The sequence below is a fragment of the Podarcis liolepis genome (assembly GCF_965112155.1).
Source record: "Podarcis liolepis genome assembly, chromosome: 1".
In the NCBI taxonomy this organism is placed as follows: domain Eukaryota; kingdom Metazoa; phylum Chordata; class Lepidosauria; order Squamata; family Lacertidae; genus Podarcis; species Podarcis liolepis.
The window spans coordinates 105,726,707-105,751,399 of record NC_139554.1 but is presented as its reverse complement, the minus strand read 5'-3'; the positions used below and the strand labels follow the sequence as shown (position 1 = coordinate 105,751,399).

At 40.6% G+C, this 24,693-nt stretch overlaps 1 protein-coding gene across 6 annotated transcripts in view; it reads left to right on the top strand.

Moving 5' to 3' along the window:
- The window catches only part of CCDC148 (coiled-coil domain containing 148), a gene marked incomplete at its 5' end in the record, with an annotated part of 101,770 nt that overhangs the window by 9,870 nt on the left and 67,207 nt on the right, over positions 1-24,693 (top strand). For 5 of the 6 annotated variants that reach the window (XM_083494004.1, XM_083494001.1, XM_083494000.1 and 2 more), the window contains 2 exons: positions 21,137-21,199; positions 22,530-22,651. In XM_083494004.1, the coding sequence (XP_083350130.1) occupies positions 21,145-21,199; positions 22,530-22,651 (177 nt within the window). Of the gene's footprint in view, positions 1-20,302; positions 20,469-21,136; positions 21,200-22,529; positions 22,652-24,693 lie in introns of those variants that run through there. The other variant, XM_083494005.1, reaches the window with a different exon arrangement.

Below are 24,693 nucleotides of genomic sequence, written 5' to 3'. Positions count from 1 at the left end.
TTTTACACCAGGATCTTTTAGCACTGCTGAGACAGTGTTTTTCTGTAATCAGCCAGAAGTAGAATTAAAATGATGAGTCCATGCAGCACTTAATAGTGTTTGTTACATGACGACAGAGCCTTCTATAATGTTTACTTATGAGGAAGTCCTTTTCAGCAAAGGTTCCCTGCAAAGCTGCTTTCTTGTGGACTTCTGTCACTAATTGGTTTGTTTAGACATGGCATAGCATTAGTGATGAACGATCCCTTAGTTGGTTCCTACCCCAATCCCCCTCCCCCTTTTAAAAAAGAGCAAAGTAGTGGTATTTATCAGTAAAAGGAAAAAAGAACCAGTAACTAAAGCACCAGCTCCTATAGTTTGGATAATTGGAAATGAATGTTTCTTGCATAGAGTTACACTTTTAGTTTGCTATTTTGTGTTACAGTTTGTTATGGCACCCAAAACTATGGTTAGTGCTTTCTGTCCAAACTAGAATTGGAACACTGCAAACCAATGTTCAAGAAGGGAGATGAGTGTGCAGAAGCCCACAAGTCATTCTGATCTTCCAAACCACAGTTTCATGGATTGTCTAAGGACCAAACTAGATGACGTGTAGATGTTCTCCACAAGTCTTTTTCTTTAAAAAAAATAATTAAATAGCAGCACAGTAGGAAACTGATTAGAACCTTGGTGCATGGGGAAGGATTAGCTATTTTTCCCACATCATTGTCCTGATGAAAAAATTGCCCCTCAAACAACTATTTGCCTTGGGGATGAAGCTGGCATTGGTGACAATGGTAGCTTTCCTTTTGTGACAAATAGCAGCTTGGAAATGGGGACCATGGTGCAGGGAAAATGTTTAGCCCCCAACCCCACCCCTTTTCACATGCCCCATTCCCAATCCTAATCAGGTTTGCCCCCTGCCCCCCTCACACTGCTATTATTTGTTTAAAACATATATGAAATGTGTTCACACATTAATTGTATCTTCTAGTTTGGCCCTGAACGGAGCCATAAAGCGGGCTTCACTGTTGCAAAGAGACAGGGAGAGCATCTCTGTCGGCCTCCAATCAAATCCAGCACTATAGAAGAACCTCTTTTGAAAAGTAAACCACTTGAGCTTCCAAAATATCTACTATTTGCACAATCAGGACTGAGTTAAACTATGCCGAGTACTAATTTCCCTCTAGTTGCAAACTGTTGCTAATTAAGCGCCACTGCAGAATCAAGGTAGTCTTGTTCTGAAGGGCTCTGTGTGATAATGTTCCTATTCCCAATTATGCTCTTTTAATTTTCTCTTCTCCATCTTAACATCTCCTAAATGTATCCTCGGCTCATCTCTCCCTCTCCTTCCTATACAGGCATATTTGTGCTGAAGAAATAATATATTTGGGGAAGGCTTTTAGTACTAAATGTACGGAAAAATAAATGATACAAAATATAATATTGTGACTATGACACAAATATATATAAATAATCCTGTGTCTAGATAAAACTGTTTCCTAGCAATGTATTGCATAGATGCTTCAGTAGTATTTTGTGTTAATTTAGATTCATGTCTTCTTTGTGTTTCATAATGGAACTATGCTGCTCGCTCTCTTAATATTGAAGGCACTGGCTTTACTGCACTGAATGGCAAAATGGTTGTAATTCTTTTTCCTCTCTGCAGAATGATGTCTCTGAATAGTAGGCTGAATGTTTAGATCAGTTCCCCCTCAAATCACTCTTCCTGATTTAGACTTCACCCGTATCTCCCTGAAAATAATACAACATCCAATATGCTTCTTTGCTTCTCTATATATTTAACAAAAATACAAAACTACTTCCTTCCTGCTCCACTGCTCAGTCTAGTAAAGTATTTTCATAACAATCACAGGATAAAAACATCCTGTTTGTATGCACTCTTTTATATGCTTGGCTATATGTATGTAAAATGTGCATCTTCCAACTATTCTATTAATGGTCACCAATCTTGTATAAAGTAAATGTGGGCAGATGCACCTGGTTCTGCTCCACTGAGTTTTAGGAAGAATTGAATTATTATTATTTTTTACTTGTCAAAACCCCAAAGTTTATCACAGTGGAGTAGTGTCTGTACATTGGGGTTGGTGAAACCAGCTTCTGCCAGGGACGCAGACCCAGGATGCACGCAAAAATCACCTGTCACACTATGGAGTGTCTGGTGTATGTGTGTGGCGATGCACCACCACTGTCACAGAAAGATAAAAAAAGGGAGAAGACCCCATTATCTTTCTCTGTGTATTGGTTTTGGCTGCACAGGAGATTATGGATCTACAGGAGATCACTATGGGAAAACCTGTTTCCACTGCTGGCTGCATAGATGTTGGTCCTACAGACTTAGATGGAATTTATTTATGCTTAGAATCTTAGCCAAAGCACTTAGGGCCAAAATGAGAGTCTGTAACAGATAATAGAATTTAACAGATGATGTTAGCAGAATATAATATTGGCACTGGATAATAGTCTTGCTGCTGCTAGATAAACATCTTGGCATTGCTTTCCATTTATCAAAAACAAATTCTGAGGCACAGTCAAGGGACTCTTTTGTCATGCAAGAAGCATTGCACTTTTACAGCAGGCTTCTGTTACAGTGACTTTATTTCTTATACATTTAGTGACTGATGTAGATTTAATCATTTTATCTGATGGATGCCAATGCAGAAGAGTGATAGTTGTTCACCCTACCATTATTGGAAAGTGCCTCCTCTCTGCAGTAGGGAACAAGGAAAGTTATGTTTTGAATCAGTCAGCTGAAGGTCAGGTTACATATATTGGGTGGGGGGGGGGGACAAGTCAAAACTTGGTTTGCTTTCTTTTGAAAAGGCAGTTAAAATTTCAGTGGTGTAAAGAGTGTGAGAAAGATCCACATGTGGGTGATCAGCATTATAGGTGTCACTGGGATCAGTGCTTTTGCTTTCTGACTAGGAAGTGGAGCTAACAGTTTGGCCAAACTGAACTCTATTGGTGGAGAAAGTTGTGAAAATTACCACTGTAAAAATTCAAGATCTTGGCAAAAAGCCATTTATGTTTACTTGATGAGTCTTGCTGTTGAGCTTCTCCTTTGCACCAAGACTACTACACCTGTTGTGACCCCCCACTCCCACCCCAAACTGAATGAAAGGCACCAAATTACATTATGGCAAGCTTACAGAGTTTCAGCACACTTCTTGTACAGCAGGATGTCATTCCTGCCCCTTCCTGTCTGGAATTGCAAAAAAAGCATCTGACAGGACACAATACATGATTGGTGGTCAGAGTTTTGGCACAGATTTCAATCACACTTCACAAAGTGCATAGGATGGTAACTGTACCGTCCCTTGGCCAAAGAAGTAGAGAAAGCTTCTTGTGTTGCTCCAGCAACTGATAGTTGGGAACTTATGCTCTGTTTTGGGAGTATGTTACGAGGTGTGATCAATTCCCTGAAGGTTGACTTCATGGTTGGTCCATCTGATTAAGAGCAAGGATCAAGCACCCTGCTTCCAGCTCGGAGGTTGTTTATTGATTGCCTCTTCCTCTCTGATGATACATACATAATACCAAAGAAAAGACATTCTAGTCCTATGCCATTTATGTTTGGTGGGGGTTGCTTCCAAGTAATGATGCACTGTATTGCAGCCTGAAATTAAAAACCCTTCTCCTCTCTTTTTCTGAATTAAGCCCTTTGAAAAGGACAAGCTTACTGTCTGCTACTGTCTAACTCTGAAATGCATGCATTTGGTCAGCAGAAATGGTTTGTATAGGGGTTTTGTAAAAAAGACAAACCCCCAGCTGAATTGATTGATTCAAGTTAGCTTGGCAGACATGGGTGACTTCAGTTCCTGCTTTGGCATACTCCCTTTCAAACCTTTCCTCTTATCAATGGACATTTAGACTTTTTTATTTTTTGGAGGGGGTGTTTCAAAGTTCATTGCACCAAATGTTACTTATTTCAAATGTTCTCCTTTTTGCTAAAGGAACCATACAGGGATTTGCTGGAGAAACCTTGTGAGAACCCCCAATTTCATGATAATGTGCTATTATTTCATAAAAGAGATGAACTAATTCTGATTCATACTGTCAGAAAGAATTCCATAAATATTAAGGTGGTTGGATTTAAATGCTGACTGGATGTCATAATTCCACATTGTGTTAGATTCTATTGAATTCAAAAGTAAACAGATGAGTAGAGACCAAAGGGCAGCTTCCGATATTTGAAGGCTATAAATGTCAGATGCAGTGTCTAGATTCAGGACATAAGAGCCTAAAAATACTTCTGTTAGATCAGTCCAAAGGGCAATCTAGTCCAGCATTCTGTTTGCACAGTGGACAAGCTGAAGTCTATGGGAAACCCACAAGCAGAATATGAGTGTAATAACCTGTTTCCACGCAATGGTCCTCAGCAACTGCTTCTGCTCCTGGAGATAATCTTGCAGTTATGAATATGACTAGTGGCTATGGAAAGCCTTATCCTCCACAAGGACTTGTATGATAAATGTTTTGATACTGGAGTATGTATCTGAGCTTCAGCAGAAGTGTACAGTGGTACCTCGGGTTATGAACTTAATTCGTTCTGGAGGTCCGTTCTTAACTCGAAACCGTTCTTAACCTGAGGCACACTTTTGCTAATGGGGCCTCCTACTGCCAGCGCGTGATTTCCGTTCACATCATGGGGCAAAGTTTGCAATCCGGAGCAACAACTTCCGGGTTAGCAGAGTTTGTAACCCAAAGTGTTTGTAACCCGAGGTACCACTGTATAATGGTTCTGGACCTAAAGCTGGCCTTGTGTAGGTGGTTCAATAGATAGAAGTACATTTTTGCAGCTTATGAGTGATATATTGCTTTGGTCCTTGCTCACAGCATCCTGTGCTTATACAGTACTATTATCTTTTAAATCAACATAGAAAGAGCACTGCATCTATATATTTACATTTCCAATCTTTGAATGGGTAGACCAATTAACAGACCCTTAAACCAGAACAAAAGGAACAGACAACATTGGATGTCTTAAGTGTAATGCAGAAATGTTAAGCAACAGACCTTTTAATTAATCATCTAAACTAGTAAGAACACTAGTGGGCTTTGTTTCTTTTGAATTTTGTATAGATGACCAACTAACATGATATTTAGTCTTTGAAGGATTAAAAATAAGCATAACAGTGTTGCCATTTAATTACATAGCAAAGTTATACTCTATTTTAATAGCTAGCATGAACCTATATTTAGTAAGAACCTAAGCAAATGCTACCAATTAAAAAAAAAGCAAAAGAAAATAGAGCTTTTTGACACAGCCTCATATTCAAGGATTTAATAATGGTTTTCTGCTTAAATGAAATGAGAGACAATGCAGTGGTCCACAGATGGCGAAGACTGATGAATGTATGTAACTACGAAGCAGTGCTTATGTTCCTGTTCTTATGTGCTATGTCTAGATCATAGTTATCCCTCATTTGGTATGGTGATTTACAGCACAGTCTCTCCAGTTGACCCTAATAGGCATACAAACTCAAATGGGAAGAGATGTTTCCTAAGACAGTGAGATCTACTCCATTAAGTCTAATGAATTGAATTGGGCCCAGACATCTACTTGTAGCCAGTTAAGATGATGCTTGTTGAGTGGTATATGGTCCTGATGGTATCACCCTGGGGTTGCTGATATGGTGCTTCTAGGTTGCTTCTTGGCATCCTTGAGCACTTATCTTCATGAGATTCAACCACTACACAATACTTCCGTTCTCATGAGGTGGTGAGGGTGAGAACCGTCTCCCCTTTTGGAGTTGAAAGAGCAACTGCCTATTACCTCCTTCAGATCTATGAGATTCTCAAGGCATGATCGATACGCAACTGAGCTGACACTCTGAGCCTTGTAAATCATATAGAGGTGAAAGAAGTGAGAAGAGAGATTCTCTGGAGAGAATTGAGGGGGGAGAAAAATGAAGTGGTTTGTGACAGGAAGAATGGAGAGTCTGAAAGAGAGGGGAGGGTTGCATGTACACACACATCTTGGATCCAGTAAAACATATCCTCTGGAAATTTCTTCATTTTCCCATGCACACCATCAAATCACAGATCACATCTGTCTCCATTGACTTGACTGTTGAAATTCCAGATCTGGTGTTTTCAGCCCTGCCATGGTACAAAAACACGGATTTGTATGAATTTTCATAATTTCTGCTGTGGATTCTCACATCCCAATCACGTCACAGTTCATCTCTTTGTCCACATAGTTGCTCTGCAACTTGTTGGTAATTTTGTTATCCTTTTTATGGCCATCCTGTGTCCGTGAGGATTCATGCCTTGGATAAATGTTTTTGTGGTGTTTGCATGCATGGGATCTTTGATTTTTTTGCGTAGTCTGCCAAAGTAAGCTTTATTTTGATATTGTTGTTATGGGGTGCATTTAGAATCGTGCAACTTCAAGAGAATTCATTTTAATCTACTGGATCTGACTTTTACTCAGGCCCTATGAAAAAGTTTCTGCTCACCATGCAACATCAAATGCCTGTGGCTAAACAATAGGGTGAAGGTGTGGGGCTGACCTACTAAGTAGTTGGTCAAGTGGTCTAATAATGGCCATACAGTATTATGTAGATCAGATTCATAGTAGCAGTGGCTTGCAACTTTAACAGATTCACAGTATTAAATAAATGTGATATTAGGATTAGTATCACCCCTCCTTTACAAATTACACTTTTAATATTATACATGCTTTTCATTTTCTGTTAAGTATAATAAGCTATCAAATTAAACATTATATTAAAGGATATTAAAACTACTTGCCTTCTATTCCCAACCCCAGTTTAATTCCTGTTTAGCCCTAAAGTGATATTTTAGAATGGCATATTATTCAGTCAAAGAGACAACTTGCAGTGAGGTCACTCTTTCCTTTAATGTATTGCCATGGAAATCTGGCATACAGTGATTGAAAACTGGGTAATCTGATCCCATTCTCACCCCCACAAGCTAATGTGAAAGATTCCTTTTTTATTTCAGAGATTGCTTGATCATGCTCACAGGCAAAGTGTATTGCATAATTTTAAAACCCTATAAGGAATCTATCCAGTTTAGCCCAGTTCAGGCTTCTGCCTTTGGAACCAAAAGGAACTGAAGGTTAAAGGCTGTGCTTAAGTTTTGACCAAGAGCTGTGCTGCTTCTGTTTTTGTTTTCCCTTATCTCTTCTTCCACCACCTTCCAGCAAGTTGGTCTAGTAAGTTTTAGATTGAAAACAGCAAAACACTTTAGCAGTTCTTACTTCAGATTACAGATATGAATTAATTCACTTATACTTGGTTTAATCCAAAGAACTCAGTATTGGCCACAGTATCCTGTAGGGAATGTTCAAAGAGCAATTGAAGATAAGGCTCTACCACCCCCCACATGCCAAAATTATAGGGCAAAATTCAACCTATTAATTCTATTGCACAACAGGGTTTTCCACATACAACCCTCCCCACCCCCTTCCAAAAAAAATTGACTCAGATTTGAATAATAGAATCAGAGAGTTGGAAGGGACTCCAAGTGTCATTTAATCCCTGCAGTGCAGGGATCCTGCCCACAGCTGTCCCTGGGTGGGCTCGAATCACCAACCTGATGCATTAATCCATTGCACCACAGGTAGAGTTTGGAGGACCCACAGAACAGGACGCAGAAGGCGGCAGAGGCGGGGGTCATTCTGTCTAGCAAGCTGTTAGGCTTGCACAAATGGAACATTCCGAATACTGTCATGTTAAATTCCATCCATAGTTTGAAAGTAAACAGTTCATTGCGTATTTGACTTGTATGTGCCTTTTGCATCTTTATGTGTATTCTGCATATATCATGAGAATATACTCCCAAATAGTATTGTTGATTCCAGCTATTAAAAACAAACAAACCATACCTTTTAAAAACGTAGCCACCATAAATATGTCATGGCCTCACCTGAAGACCCATTTAAGGTCTACTTCTTAGTATGACCTATTGAAATCAGGGGGTCATCTTTCTGATAATCTGTGATTAGGATTGAGCTGGAAAGACTAAAGAATGAAAAATAGCGATGGAATTTTAGCATAGTTTTAGCAGCAGGCACACACACTTTCAGGAAGCCTGTAAAACATGTACAAGCTTGTACTTGTATAACCAGCAGGAAATGTCTATATAAAAAAAAGATGAGGACACATGCCAACTCAGACAGAAACATTATTACACACAGACTTGGTGCTGAGATTAATTCAAGAATGCTATGGGTGCAATATGCTCAAGGTACTTTTAGGTTCAGCCTTTATAATGGTTGCCTGAGGGGCACCTGTTGCAAAAAGGGCCTTCTTACTAATTTTGCCTGGTACAGGAGCTCTGCCCTTTCTTGGAAAAGGATGACTTCATCATTACTATCCATGTACTGGTTACAGTAATCATGAATTCATTATATGTGGGACTGTCTCTGGAAAAGGTTTGGAAACTTCAAGTGACATGAGATATGGTGACTAGTTTATCAGCAGGGAGGCACTGCAATGCATACTTAAGGATTTGCATTGGCTTCCAATTTGTTGGAGTTTCTTCCCCTATAAAGTTCTAAATCGCCTGGGACCAGGATATCTTCTTCCAGGCGAACCTGGCTGGTCACTTATGTATTCTTCGGAAGTTTTTTCACCTGCCTCCACATGCAGAGCTAGGCTGGCAACAGTCTGGGTGGGACAGAGCCTTTCCTGTGATAGCATGCTTTTTCTGGAACGCGTTCCCTAGAAATACTCACAGACCTTCCTACTTTTTTATCCAGGCAAATACTATATTTATTTTTCTGAGCTTCCCTCTGATGTTATCACCATCTGCTAGTTTCATGACTTTTCAAATAACTGTGGCTACTTAAAGGTTGTTGTTGCTTTAAAAAAATCTATAATTATTTTAATGTTTTGTTTTTAAAATTTCTCTGCTGTAAGCCACATTGTACACATACAGTAGAAAGGCAGGATAAACATATATTAAATAGATGAAAATAAAATAATAACACACCCTAAATAAATTCAGCTGTGAGGTAGCGATATTCTTACTGTCCCTAGAAAAAACATGGTTACAATGAGAATCAATATGGTTAATTTGGCAGCACATACGTTTCTGTGTTCTCCTCTCCTGTTCAGTGTCTGGTTTTATTTTTATCCTTTGTACTTGTAAGCTGTCCCTCCCAGGTGGCTATCAATTGCCAAGATTCTTTTTCTCCCTCGGCTTCAAGTACCCAGAAAGAATTCTTATACTCCAAAGGCATAAAAGAGGCTGTGTCAGGTGTATAAATAATTATTAGGAGAGTGACTAGTTAAGAGGAAAGTGAGTAGTTAATTCCAAATCATTTTAGCTATCCCTTTACGTTTTTACTCTCTTTCTCAAGTACTTCAGAACACACCCTCCTGAATTCCACCTTTCAGAATGTGGAAGGTGGACTCTTTTCAGATCTGCATTCAAATTCTAGATTCTGCATTGGGTTGCAGCAGGAACAGCTAATGTACATTGGTCTGAATGCTTCAGGGATGCATTTCGGCACACACACCACATGACAGACAGAAGCTCCTCCCACTTCTTTGCTGATTTGTGTAGATCCCTAGAAGAGCAGGAGTTGGGTACTGGGTATCCTTCCCATCATGGCATTGGGCTGGATAGGGAGAAGTTTAAACCTCTCAACTCAGGAAATGGGCGTTGTCAGGAAACAGGAAGGACCATTCAAGTCTGCTGTCATGCTTCCTAAGTATTTGGCTTTTGCTAGCACTTGAGGAAACATCAGAGCAGCTTGGGGTGCTTCTTGCTGTTTCCTGAATGCTCTGATCTGCTCCTCTGTGCTGATACCATCATTGCTGGCATTAGTAAATTGGGGGTTGGGGGGCCTTTTAAAAAGCCTGAGCCCCTTGGACCAGAATTTCACTATGCTGGGTTACAGGGAGGCTCGTTATCTAAATGGGTGACATTTTTATTATAAGTTGCTTCCACCCCTTGAGTTTGAAATAAAACCTTCAAGTTGGGACTCTGAACACCATCACAGTATTCTTTTTTAAGATGTGTATTAACCTGAAAATAGAAATCAGATTGATTTTGCTTCGTTCACCATTGGGTATGTTACACTTTCTAATTATTGAAGATTAACCAGGAGTTTAGTCAAGGACAAACTATTTGTTAACACTTCTTTGGAGAATCATATAATGCTTTAATACTTTAGTGAAGTTTTAATGTTGCATTTAGCTAAAAGATGTGACAAAGCACCAGTTTTGCTGTAGGCAAAGGAATTGGTAGGGCTGGGATGTAGGTATACCTTAATCTTAAACAATAATCCCAAAATTGCCAAAGACAATTGGCATGCTAAGCTGCATTTACAACCATTTTACCTCCACCTCAGGTTTGTTCTGACAATCAAAAACAACTAAGTGTTTTGCAGCTCTTTAAAGACTAACAGATAACTTGTTTTGAGCTCAGCCCATCTCTGATTATGATGAATGAGTCTGTCACTTTGGTTTTGCTAAAATATTGTCTGGTGGGGATTAGGGATTTGACAAAAGAACCTCAATGTTTCTCTTTTGTTTCTAGCCTTTTGGATGTGATGGCCACCAGAGCTGCGGGTGGGGGACACAGAGAAACAGTTTATAGCCAATTACAGATAGGTAGCCGTGTTGGTCTGCCATAGTCAAAATAAAAAAATTCCTTTCAGTAGCACCTTAAAGACCAACTAAGTTAGTTCTTGGTATGAGCTTTCGTGTGCATGCACACTTCTTCAGATACACTGAACAGTGTATCTGAAGAAGTGTGCATGCACACGAAAGCTCATACCAAGAACTAACTTAGTTGGCCTTTAAGGTGCTACTGAAAGGAATTTTTTATTTAGTTTATAGCCAAGTTTGAGTTTAGGGGGAATGAAATTGAGGGACAGAGTCTGGAGGTGTGAATCACCCTAGGTTGGATACTGTTAAGCATTGGAGCTGTTTCTGGCACTCTGATTGAGAGGTAGTGAATACTGTATGTGATCTGTTGTAGGAGTATATATTTGTTTCTACTATGCTCTCCTTGTAAATTAAAAAATATATAAAATTGCACACCCAGGAAGTGCTGCCCCTTGAAACTTTTCACTGCCCTGAAATGTGGATTGAGTGTCAATATTGTAGTATAAGCTGTGACCCATGAAAGCTGATGGCACACTATATTAGCCTTTAAAGTGCAATGAGACATGCTTATACTTTTTTTTCTTTCTTCCAGCGAGCTAAAATGTCTATTCTCCCTGGAATTTGTAAAAAGGAAGCCTGGGATTAAGTGACTAAAAGTATATTAAAAGTGTTTTGACATTTTGAAGTAGAGATGCATTTGCAATATGCAGATCTATTCATCACTCACTAAGAGAATTGCTTATGATCATACTGCTGGACCGCCCCCGACTCCCCATAATTGTATGATAGTGGCAAAAGGTAAGCAAATTGTGATTCAGAAAATAGCACGGCTAAACAGCCAGCAGAGTCACATAATACAAATCTTGCTGGGCTGTAACACTCCACACATCAGGTGAGGGGGGAGAGTTGTGTATACAGTGGTACCTTGGTCCGTTCCAGAAGTCCATTCTTATACCAAAGCATTCTTAAACCAAGGCGTGCTTTTCCAAAGCAGTGGGAGACTCAATTTACAAATGGAACACACTCAACAGGAAGCAAAACATGTTCTTATTCCAAGGCAAAGTTCACAAACCAGAACACCTACTTCCAGATTCGCAGCAGTCTTAATCCAAGTTATTCATAAACTAAGCTGTTCTTAAACCAAGGTCCCACTGTATATACTTAAAAAAACCAAAAAACACCCCTCCCTGGCTTGAAACCTCCCACATACAATATGTGCAGAATAAAAAGGTAAAGGGACCCCTGACCATTAGGTCCAGTTGTGACCGACTCTGGGGTTGCGGTGCTCATCTCGCTTTATTGGCCGAGGGAGCCGGTGTACAGCTTCCGGGTCATGTGGCCAGCATGACTAAACCACTTCTGGCGAACCAGAGCAGCGCACGTAAACGCTGTTTACCTTCCCGCAGGAGCAGTACCTATTTATCTACTTGTACTTTGACGTGCTTTCGAACTGCTAGGTTGGCAGGAGCAGGGACCGAGGAATGGGAGTTCATCCCGTCGCAGGGATTTGAGCTGCCAACCTTCTGATCGGCAAGTCCTAGGCTCTGTGGTTTAACCCACAGCGCCACCCGCGTCCCTTATGTGCAGAATATTGTGCTCTTTATTTAGGAATTTGTATCCCACCTTTTCAGTGTTTCCTGTTCTCAGAATGTCTTAGGATAGCACTAGAGCAATCCACATATAACAACGAAGCCCATCATATTAAAACAGAAGTGAAGTGTTCGGCTGTGAATCTGAAGTGGTATAGTTCAGTAAGAGCCACATACTACACTTTGCTGACTATGTAGTAGGCTTTTTCTCTGGAGCTTCCAGGGGTTTCTCTGGTTAGGTCAATATTACAGTTTATACTGGATCTAAATATTGTGTGTGTATGCGTACGCATGTGCACCCACCCACACCTGCACGGAAACTTTTGTTGAGATAGCACTCCAGATTAAGACAAAGGGGGAGAATTATTTCTCACACAATTGCCAGTCTACTATGGGTCAAGCTAAAAAGCGCATTGAGCATCCTTTTTAAAAAGCATGCTTTAAGTACTGCTACTTTTCCTTAGAAAGGAAAGCGGCAGCTGTTTCTGTTGCAGAGATGGTGATTCCACAGTAAAACAATAAACAGGAATTTCCCCTTCCTTCCCCTGCATCCTCCATTTTCGCCCCCATCCTTTCACCTGCGTGAAACCCTGTCTTTTTATTGGGAGGTTTCAATCTCTGAATGGGAAGTAAAACCGGCTTTATCCCTTATTCTGTGTCGTTTCCAGTGCCTATTACTGCAAACTCAGCTGATGGAAAGACGCGACTCACTCCCAAGGTCCTTATTAAGGTCGCAGCTTTCCTATGAGGTAGAAACCTCTTGTTTCTAAGCATAAAAAGAACAGCAACACAGCTGAGAGCAATGCATGGGATTTCTACACATTTACAGTCACATCTCCCGCCCTCACTTCCCACCACCTACCTCGCCTGTTTTTGAGTATCCTCGGGGAGGCCAACAACTGCAGCTACTTTTTAACTTTATAGCAACATTGGCCATATGCTCTAACTGAAGTGTTACGTTTATGCCTACTTCATTCCTGATCCAGGGCACTGTATAAGTGGTCTTGCTTCCTTTTCGTCTGTTAGATGTAGCTGGAAAAAGCTTTAAATGAGTCTTATTTACTCTTTAAATGTTGGGTTTTATTGCTTAGAGACTGCAGCAAAAAAAAAGAAAAAAAAGAAAAAAGGAAGCTATGAAGTAGCCCACTCACAGCTCAGCTTGTCTTTTTCAACAGAAGCGATCTTCTTTTAGCTAATTGGACTTGGTCACGCATGCGAAGTTACTCATGTGTAGTACAGTATGTCAGTCTAATATCCCACCATGCTTATGAGGTTGCTGTAATTTATGCAAGAGTGACAATGTGCAGCACAGTGTCCTGCCCTGCTCTTTTATGGTTGTCATTTCTGAGGGGAAAAGTAATAATTACAACAATGCCATCACTATGCATATATTATACATATAAGTGTATGTGGATTGTTGGTGTCTTTTAAATTTAGCTTCTTTTCTGACCTGCGAGTGCTTAATTGCACAGTTCCGACTGGATTGCATGAACTCGGTTGCTTTTAAGACAACAGAATGTGAGGAAACTGGGCGCCTTATTCATAGGACAGGTTCCTTTTTAAAACTGGGTTTTTGTTTTTAAACCCCATGTTCATGCCTTATAAGCTACTGTACCAGCAGTTCAAGTATTTGTGTGGTACTCCCAGCGGCGATGTGGGTTAAACCACAGAGCCCAGGGCTTGGCGATCAGAAGGTTGGCGATACAAATCCCCGCAAAGGATTGAGCTCCCGTTCCTCGGTCTCTGCTCCTGCTAACCTAGCAGTTCAAAAGCACATCAAAGTGCAAGTAGATAAATAGGTACTGCTCCGGCAGGAAAGTAAACAGTGTTTCCATGCGCTGCTCTGGTTCGCCAGAAGCGGCTTAGTCATGCTGGCCACATGACCCAGAAGCTGTACACCGGCTCCCTCGGCCAATAAAGCAAGATGAGCGCCGCAACCCCAGAGTTGTCTGTGACTGGACCTAATGGTCAGGGGCTCCTTTACCTTTACCCAGCATCCTGAGCCTACTCTAGGGATGGAAGAATCTGTCGATTTCAGTTCTCTCATCATCTCTTTTTTCCAGTTAAATTCTGCATTCTTACAAAAAAAGGATTTTTCTTTTTTAAAAATTCTCAAGAAAATTCTTATGGATTTTGGGGTAAATTTGTACTAATAAACACATTTTTGTATGTAGTTTTGACTGATGTAACACATTTTGCAACCACATTATCCTGCTATAGTATAATGCATTTTAAAGTTATTTCCATTATTACATTCATTTTTACTTAATGTAAAATGTAGCCATTTTACTGCATTTTTAATAATAATAATAAAAAAATTAAGTGTCTATAAGGGAGAAGGGACTAGGCGTCGGAGGAGGGCTCACTTAACCTCTATTTGCCCTATGACGACTGTTTGAGTCAGAGGGATTTGGCTCGGAACTCCTTCAGCACTAGATTTGAATCTGAAAGCCTCTCCTAGGCACTACAGTCACCTTTAAATCATGCTAAGCATACAATGAAAATCCATCTTTTTACTCCTCTTGATTGCAGATGAACAGGGTAGCGTACAGTATTATGAGGCACCTAACTAAAGTGATATGAGAATATACCGATAGATTTAATGTGTAAAGGTAGCCTAACAAATACATTTGGTAGGTAAGAACTTGTTAGCATTCCAGAAGAGATTGTATTGCACTTTTTCATTGCATTGGTAACAAGCTTTTGTACAAATATATATCATAATAACAATGGATCAGATTTTTGTTATCAGAACTTTATTTCTACCATTTTTGTATAGCAGTGAGATTTTCAGTAGTCTATTAAAAATACAAATCCAGAGCCAATAATTCTAATACTGATTAACCTAACCAAAGAAGCTAAGTATGAAATTTCATTCAGTTTTGAGTTTTCTGTAGGATGGAACTCTGGTGATAATGATTATAGCCTCTTTGCTAAGGCTAGTGAATTCTAAATGAAATCATCATTACTTAAGATGGTATCAGACCAAAAGTTAATTCCTCTGAAGTACTCTTTGCAATGAAGTTGCGGCCAGTGTGGGCTTTACAAGGAATTGCTTAAGGATTAAATTGCAAAATACATTTGGTACCATAAATGGAGAAATTACTAGGACTATGAGCAAAATGGTCTTTCAAGTATATCTTGCAAAGAAGAGAGATAAGTACAGTTTAAGAACAAAGTATGTTAATGCTGGGCCAAAGGGTACTTTAAAGCTATTACCAAACATGTTGAGACTAAAACAGAGAATTCAGTCCTGTTGGTGAACTGGGTATAAATTAACTCTTTACAATGGGTTTAAAATACCTAAAGAAGTAAAACGTGCTGCAACTCTGCTTCTTTCATAAGAAATTAGGGAGATTCTTTATGTTCTAAACATCTCAGTTAAGCATTATGTGTGGAAAGGTCTCTTCAAGCTTTGAGATAAATTACAAAATAAAAGGTGACATTTCCCAAAGCACAGAAGTCATTTATAAACATGATCCCATGCTTATATGACTGTAATTACAATTAAGATTATACGTGTTATAGTGGAGGGTGAGGAGGCTTATTATTAAAAATGGGTTTATATGTTATATATTGAGAGACTGTGTGAATTATTGTTGTATTTGGTTGGCTTTGCCATCACTCAAAGTTGCTTAATTGGAAAAACTAAAATTCATATAGATGTTATTACTGTCACAAGTTTATGGGGGAAACCCATTCACTGCCAGTACCAAGAACTGTTTTGTGGAAGGAAAATGTTTTAGGTGAATTCCTGAAAGTATTTGCTCAGTTCCACATTTATTGTGACAAACATATCTGTTGCATGCACTCCAGTTCTGTTCTGCTGTTTCCTCCAGCAAATAAGTAAAATGAGGATTGGCATAGCCAGATGTACATACGTCTGGGAACTCTGTTCCAATCTGGGTTCCAATATGTGTGCATACAGTGTTTAAAGCTGCATGTACACACATGAGTTGAAATAACTAAATTCAAAGCCAGCAGCCAAAGTTTCAAACAAAATTGTTTTCTCTGATCATTGAAATACAAAATGTATTATGATAGCACTAATTAAAATCCAACAATTAAACTTTTCTCTCTCTAGAGATCACATATGCCAGAGGGCCCTTTTGAATGTTGAGGGAGTGCTGGGAGTGTGACATGACACAAAATGGCTGCCATTGGGGGGTGTGGCATACAGCAAAATGAGAGAGAGGGCAGTCATGGTGAAGCTTTCCCCATAACAATGCGAGAAAAGCCATAACCTGTTTAATTTTTGTCTAGAAAATAAGACAGAAGCAGGAAAAATGCATTAAAGGGGAGGGAGACCCATTGCCTCATGTCCAAACAACTCTCTCATCAGTCATAGCTCTCACTTAAGATTTTGGCTAAAAACACAGACAGGAAGGAGCAACCATACTGGCTTATTTCACATAAATTACTTAGAAGGGTATCTGCATCTTTTGCTTCATAGAATCATAGAATAACTTTATAGAGTAATGCAGGACGTGGGTGGCGCTGTGGTCTAAACCACTGAGCCTCTTGGGCTTGCCAATCAGAAGGTCAGTGGTTTGAATCCCCACAATGGGGTGAGCTCCCATTGCTCTGTCCCAGCTCCTGCCAACCTCGCAGTTTGAAAGCACGCCAGTGCAAGTGGATAAATGGGTACCGCTGCGGCGGGAAGGTAAATGGCATTTCCATGCGCTTTGGCTTCGTGTTGCACCCAAAGCGTTTTAGTCATGCTGGCCACATGACCCAGAAAGTTGTTTGTTGGCAAACACTGGCTCCTTTGGCCTGAAAGCAAGATGAACACCGCACCCCATAGTCACCTTTGACTGGACTTAACCGTCCAGGGGTTCTTTACCTTTTTTACCTTTATAGCATTAGAGACTTTTTTTAAAAAAAGTAAAGCTCAGAGTCTGGGGCCACTAGGTGTACCTATGAAGGCCTTCATGGGTGCTAGGTTGACAGCCCTTGTGCAGTAAGTGGAATCAGAGATGCTGAGTTTTGATGGCTATATAACCAAAATGGGACCAATGAGAAGCAAATGGGAAGTGTCAGCATGCTTGGGGGAAACCCAGGGTTTTCAGAAGTAGATAAAATTGAAGAGTTCTATGAGGGCAAAAATCTAAAAATAGATAAGTGCAAACTAAGCATGCTCCTTGGCCCCAGAATGTTGAGTGTCTCTTATAGGAGGAACAGGGAAATACATGGCAAAACTGGGTTGAAGGAACTAAAAGGAAATATCCCGATAGAAGGCATGGCTTGGCAGTTGGGATCATAAGCAGGACCACACCACACTGTCACTTTATGTTGCAAGTCCCACTTGTATTATTCTATTTCCTATACAGTGGTACCTCGGTTTTTGAATGTCTCCATTGATGAACGTTTCGGAACTCGAATGACTTCCGCTGTGGTACCACCGTATTTTTCTCAATTTTCTCTGTAAATTTGCAGACTGCCCTTTGCATCTCGGTTTTTGAACGTTGCAGAAGTCAAATGGTCTTCTGGAACGGATTATGTTCGAAAACCGAGGTTCCACTGTATTGCATATTTATTCTTTAATCCAGCCAGAATTATACAGACATATACTACAGAGAGACTCACAAGCACATGCTTACAAAATTCCAGATTATATTGGCCAGCTGCATTTCAGTGATGGTCCTCTTAAACAGCTTTATTTATCTTACAGCACCGTGTCATGATTACAGCTCACAGTGAGAGACCATGTTTTAGTCATACAATATTTTCCTTTTATGTTGGGTTCTGCCAGAAACAACACCCTGTAGTACTACTTCCTCTGTCCTGTCCAAAATGCACGACATGGTTACATTACGCTGCTTGTTTCTCTTTCAACTTTCTCAGTGGTTGCAGCTCTTCGTGGGTGAACTCTCAGTGGTGCTGTCATGTCATGTGTTATGCAGTATTAGATGTTACAAGGGAAGGGAAGTAGGCAGGGGCTAGTGTTTCTAGTAGCATCCATGAATCCTCCATATCATGTAGTTCTGGCTTGATGCTCTGATATAATGATAACTTGTTCCTAATAGTGCTATTTCTCTAGAAAAAGAGGTGCTCGCCATGAACACCTCCCTTGTTCCCTTATGGTAATGGTGCCACTCTGAGAGGTGCCAGAACTGAGTTCTGGTGAGTTCTGGCTGAAAAAAAGCCCTGCTAATAGGGACTCTAATTTTAAGAACCATTGAAACTGTTCACCATCAGAGTAGTTCCATTGCACAAACAGAAGTCCTTTGTGCTCATAGACCTTCCCCATACTTTCCCTCTTCCTACGCTACCCCATGCCATCCCCAAATCTGCAAAATCCCTAGAACACCTTCAGGGAGTGTGCTGGGGGAGGCAAGGGAGGGAAAGTTCTGTTGCGCAGCCACCAGCCAGAAGTCCTTTTGCAAACGGAACAACTTCATTACATACTGTCCATTGGTTTTGTCACATGACTTAATAAGAATGTGAACTGCTTTTCTTGCTGTCTGAATTGTTGAATCACAGGCCTGTCACTCAGCTACCCATGCTGCTGTAAGCATAGAGGTTACTCTGACACAGCTCTCTGTGAAAGCAAAACCCACATTCTTTATACAAAATACTTGTGCAATGCTTAGTGAGAATCAAGGGTTTTTAAAAATTACTCTGAATATGATCAACACTCCCGTGAGGGAGCACTCCTTTAAGGTTTCCTGTTGGAATTTCCTCTTTCTGCCACCAGCTAAGGACTGGATAATGTATCCACAAGTCAACAGCAAGCCATCCATTGTTACATTGTCGGTGAGGAGCTTGCCAACTAGCAAAGCAGCAGAAAGACGCGAGTGTGTGACACGTTTCACATCTAATCTTTCTAAGGAATTCTGAGGTCGCTTTGTGCTCTTCCCCATCCAAATGGGATTTAAAGTTGGTTTTGAGTAGAGTTAAGATTTAATTATTGCACAGATTTTATATTTGAATATTCTTATTAGCATATAAAGGATGACCTACTATAGAGCAGCACAGAACATCTGTTTCATTGGCTCAACCTTTAAACTTGCAGAATTATAATGGCTCCCGTTTGCCATCTGGACAGCTTTAAACCAGCCTAACCAAAGATTCCCCCCCCCCCCTAAATCCAGCTAATTAATTTTAGTTCGGTCTCTATCCTTGGCAATGAGGAATTTGCTATAAAGCTTATTTAAATATATTAGCAAATGCAGATGAGATATGATCTTGTTCCTTTTAGGAGAGTTGGCAGGCTTGCTGTTAGCAAATAAGGGTTTTACTTGTAGTAAGTGGGAGAGTTGTCACTTTCTCTTTGTTTTACATTGGCACTATCTACTTGAGATTATGTTTTTAAAAGGTAGGTGTGGTCAGAGGTAGTTATTAGAGAATATTATGTACAAAAGCCAGCAGTTTAGATAAAACATGTTTGGGGTTTATTGTGACCATACTCTTTAAATGCATTGATTCAAGTTTCAATTCCAAAACGTATGGCATTTATAGTACAGTCCTATAGTGCAGTAAGCCCCACTGATTTCAGTTAATCATAGACAAGTGAATGCATGGTTTATTTTAGGAAATATACACCCCACCATTCCATTATGTTTGCATTCTTGAGGGTAGCTACAACAATTAAAAACAAAAGATCTTAAAAATGGAAATGGACTTGGCACATAAAACAAAGGTCTGCCTGAATCTTCTACATGCTTGCCATATCCTGGAATTTTAAACTAATAGGTTGAGAGGGAGTAAGAAAGGGGGCCCAAGAGATAAGGTATTCTACAATCTGAGGATGCCCTCTCTCTTCTTCCAGCCAATTGTGCCTAAGACCTGGGCAGGACTTAGTGATGGGGTTCTCTGGTAGAACTCAGGGAGTGAACAGGCTGGTAGACAGGAAGACTGTCTCCAGGTAGACCTGATGCAATTCCTATAGGGCTTCACAGGTTAATCTTCAGTACTTAGAATTGTATCCGCAAACAAATTGTTACAGAAGAGGACCAATATGTTCCCATGGTCAAGTGCCTACTAGCATCATTGCTGCTGCATTTTGTACAAACTGAAAGTTCTGAAGACTCTTCAAAGGCAGGGTGTAGTAATACAATCTGGGTGTAGTGAATGCATGTGTTACTCTGTCTAGATCTATCTTATCAGGAATGGGAATAGCTGGCACACGACCAGCCTAAGCTGCATAGACACCCTTGGCCACAGCTACTCTCTGGACATCCAGAGGCAAAGCCAGATTCAGGAGCACTCCCAAACTGATTTTCAAGAGGAGTGCTCCCTCATCCAAAACCAGCTGAATCTCAGTTAAATCAATATCTCTCCTGACCAGGTGTGTATCTGTTTGGTCTGGATTAAGCTCAGTTTATTAGCCCACATCCAGACCATTATTTGACCCATTGTTTCGCCTGCACATTCAGCTGAAGAAAACCCAGATTCATAAATCCACAAACAGAAAGTAGTCTCTGGTTGGTGGTATAACCTTAGTAGCATGGGATATGAGAAACTTTTGTTTACATGCTTGCTTCCTTGCAAGTGCAAGTAGCTTTATAGCTTTTATTTAGCATTGGATTGTAATGTCTGTGCAAATTACTGTGCTTCACAGTATTTGATTCCCACATGATTACTAGGGTTGTGCATGTATGCACATGTACTTGGGAGTAAGGCTTTCTGGATTCAGTGGGAGTTGTGGCCCAGGAAATATTAGTAGAATCAAACTGAAAGTCATTTTAAAACAAACAGTTCTTAATTATGCAAGTATAACATTACCTTTGATTGTACTTTTATAAGCTTTATCCTTAAAAAAAAAATGCAGTAAAATATACATGGCTGCTGTAATACTTGTCCTTAGAATCCGTTTCATATGATGAGCAATGTGAAATTCTGTGAACAGGGTACACACTAGACAAAGAAGCCCCTATACAAAAACACATGAATGTGACTCTCTCTTTCTAAAGTATTGTCCCAGTCTTATAAATAATTTGCTTTTTTGTTCAACAGGTGTTAAGATGAGTGGAAGCGACCTTCGAGGATTTACTACATCTCCCAGAAGTAGCGATATAGGTAGACTTTTAAAATTCATTTCAATGTTCCATTTCCACTTTTTGTGTCACAGCTTGCCTTGCTCATTATTAGTCAGCTGTATTAGTTACACAGAGATTATTACATAGAGTTTATGTGGAGTCCATGATTTATGAGATTTATCCTATAATTCTATGCTCTGGCTTCTAGGAAACTTAGCTGACATTCCTTGATGAAGTTGTTTCTACTTTTGTGGGTGGGTATTTGCTTCCCACAGTGGCAGCAGTCAGCCTCTCTCTGTGATGGACAGAGGCATCATGGGGTTTGGCAGGAGTCCTGCTCTTGCAACATTTAGCAGGGGAAGGACCATAGTTTAGGTGTACAGCATCTGCTTTGCACGCAGAAGGTCCCAGGTTCCATCCCCAGCATCTACAAGTAGGGTTGGGAGAGAACCATACCTGAAATCCGGAAAAGTCATTGCTAGTCAGTGTAGTGGTAAAGGTAAAGGAACCCTGGATGGTTAAGTCCAGGCAAAGGCAACTATGGGGTGCGGTGCTCATCTCACTTTCAGGCTGAGGCAGACGGTGTTTGTCCACAGACAGCTTTTCGGGTCATGTGGCCAGCATGACTAAACAGCTTCTGGCTCAACGGAACACCATGACGGAAGCCAGAACGCACAGAAACACTGTTTCCCTTCCTGCCACAGCAGTACCTATTTATCTTCTTGCACTGGCCTGCTTTCGAACTGCTAGGTTGGCGGGAGTTGGGACAGAGCAATGGGAGCTCACTCTGGGGATTTAAACTGCCGACCTTCCAATTGGCAAGCCCAAGAGGTTCAGTGGTTTAGACTACAGCGCCACCCGCGTCCCTGCTAGTCAGTGTAGACAGTAGTGAGCTAGATGGATCAATGATCTGATTCAGCATAAGGCAGCTGCCTATGTTCTTTATATTCTAATTAGCAGATAGTTAAGTGCCATGCAAACCACTGTCTCAGTAACCCAAATGGCGGTTACCTTTTTCCTTCTTGCAAGCAGAGGTCCATACTGAGCCTGCAAGCTTGAACTGATAGGCAGTATAATATGCAACAGTTCATTGCTTAGGTGATTATTGATATTTCTCTAGCTTCACAGGCCTGGCACTTCAGTTCAAGTGTTGGGTCGCTGAGTCAGTGGCTTGCATGAAATATTTATTTGTATTTTTCAGGAAAAAAACCAAAAGCGTCATGTGTTGTCTTTCCTATTCATGTTTTGTTATAATTGCAGTGGAGTAACTTTGTTTTTAAAAGAGAAAGTTCTTTTGTTCTCATTGTGTTTCAAAACACATAATGGCTGGAGACTTTATTCATGTTTGATTTGTTTCATGCTTCAACTAGAAAGCTTGGTGGTTCGTATGAAAAATGGCCTTAAGAGTTCCAAGTATAAACCTGTTGACTACGAGCAGTTACTTGCAATGACTGAAGCCAAGAAATTGGAATCTGCTAACATTCTATTAAAGGTAAGTGTTGTGATTTCTGATGGATGTAGAATGCAGCTTTAGATGTTGAGGGTGAAAGTGTCATAGGAGCTGGTGGTTGATGTATGCACAAGGAGATTCTGCTGTCCATACGTAAAGGTACTGAAAAAATATATAAAGTGAGTAATGATGGCTAGATATTGGGTAACAGAATTAACTGTTAAATGACTAACTGCAAAGGGGCCAAGTTTACTTCTCATGGCTTGTTTACAGGAGTGAGGTGGGCATGATTTGAGCAGCCACACATTGTGTTTGTGGTTTGGCTTAGTGCTAAACCTAAAGCTGCAATAGTACGGATATAGTCATTGTTGTCTTCTGTGATGAAAGGGTTTCTGTCTCTTAATACTGGCAAAGAGCTGCTAAGCCCAATGCTATGGGGTCTAGATCTAAGGCTCTATAATAGTGTGAGGGGTATTTTGTCATCCAGCAGCTCACCTGGGAACAGTTGCTACTCTCCCTGGATGAGCAGGGAAGTAGCAAATTGCAAAACTGTTTTTCAACTGTTTTTACAAAGCCGATTAATATGTGGTGGTAGCCCACAAGGTTTTGGCAGGTGGAAAGGCCTTGACAGACCAGATACATTCCCGTCCTTATGTCTTACGTTTCCTGCCTTGTATTAAACTGTAGCAACAGCAGAACATAATGGCTAGGGTGTGCATAACTGTAAAATTATTCACCATCATTTTTATAGCTAGAACATGTAGCTGAAGGTAAAATGAACAGTGTTCTCGTGAGTTGCTTTGAACACAAACATTAGATTTAGATGGCAATCTTATATACACTTAACTTGGGAGGAAGCTCTGTTGAACTCAAAATGGCTTGCTTCTGAGTCAATGTGTACAGAATTTCTCTGTTAGCTGATTTTATTTTGTAGTATTTTCCATACAGGTGGGACCTGCAACCAATTGTTGCAGTGTGCAGTGCTTCTGTTCAGGATTTCTGTCAGCTGGCCATGAACTTTTGCAGGGTACACTGCTCCATTCTTCATCCCTCGCAGGTTTTCCATTCCCTACCCCAATTGTGAGTCACAATTCTAGTACTTGGGTATCTGGACACATAAAAATGTGGTTCAAGGTTGCCAGTGTAAGTCTGACAGTCTTACAAGCACAGCAGATACTCGCACACCTCCAATGTTAGGATCATCCCATCATAGCAACAGCTTTGGTGGGCCCAATAAGACACAGGAATACCATTCAAACGTCTGTGTAGGTACTGGGAATGGCTTAGGAAAGAGGGAATCTGTAGACTGGAGCTGCTTGGCTGGCCCAGGAACTTCATATGCTGCAGCAAAATTGTGGCTATTTTTTTTTAAGAGTATGCCTGTGGTTTTTAAAATGTCATGTGGGTTACAGTTAGGTGGTTCTTCCTGCTTGCTAAGAGGGTGTTGTGTTAGCTGTTAGAGCAGAAAAAGACTTTTGGAGTTGTAGAGTAAAAATAATTGATAGAAATATGAACATAAGAAGACGCCCACCTAGTCCAGCATTCTCAAACTGGCCAACCAGCTACTTATGGGAAGGCTGCAAACAGGACCTGAGTGCAACAGCCCTCTCCCCACTTGTGTTCCTCAGCAAGCGGGATATAGAGTCAAACTTACTCTGATACTGAAGGCAGTACAGTCATACCTTGGGTTAAAGACACTTCAGGTTGACCGTTTTCAGGTTGCGTCCCGTGGTGACCCAGAAGTATCGGAACGGGTTACTTCTGGGTTTCGCCGCTCATGCATGCGCAGACGCGGCGAATCGCGACCTGCGCACGCGCAGACGCGGGTTGCGTTCTGCTCATGATGCGAACGGGGCTCTGGAACGGATCTCATTCGCATCCAGAGGTACCACTGTACATAGGTTTCATAGCTAGTGTTAGAAACTGAGATATAAAAACTAGGAGCTAAATTGCACCTTAAACCTAGGTTATGTGCGGAAGAACGGAATGTCCAGATGCTTTTTTTAAATAACAAGAATACAAAGCTGAAAATGAATGAACTGCAGCTAAAACATTATGTTCATTTTTCACATGGCCTAGTGCTT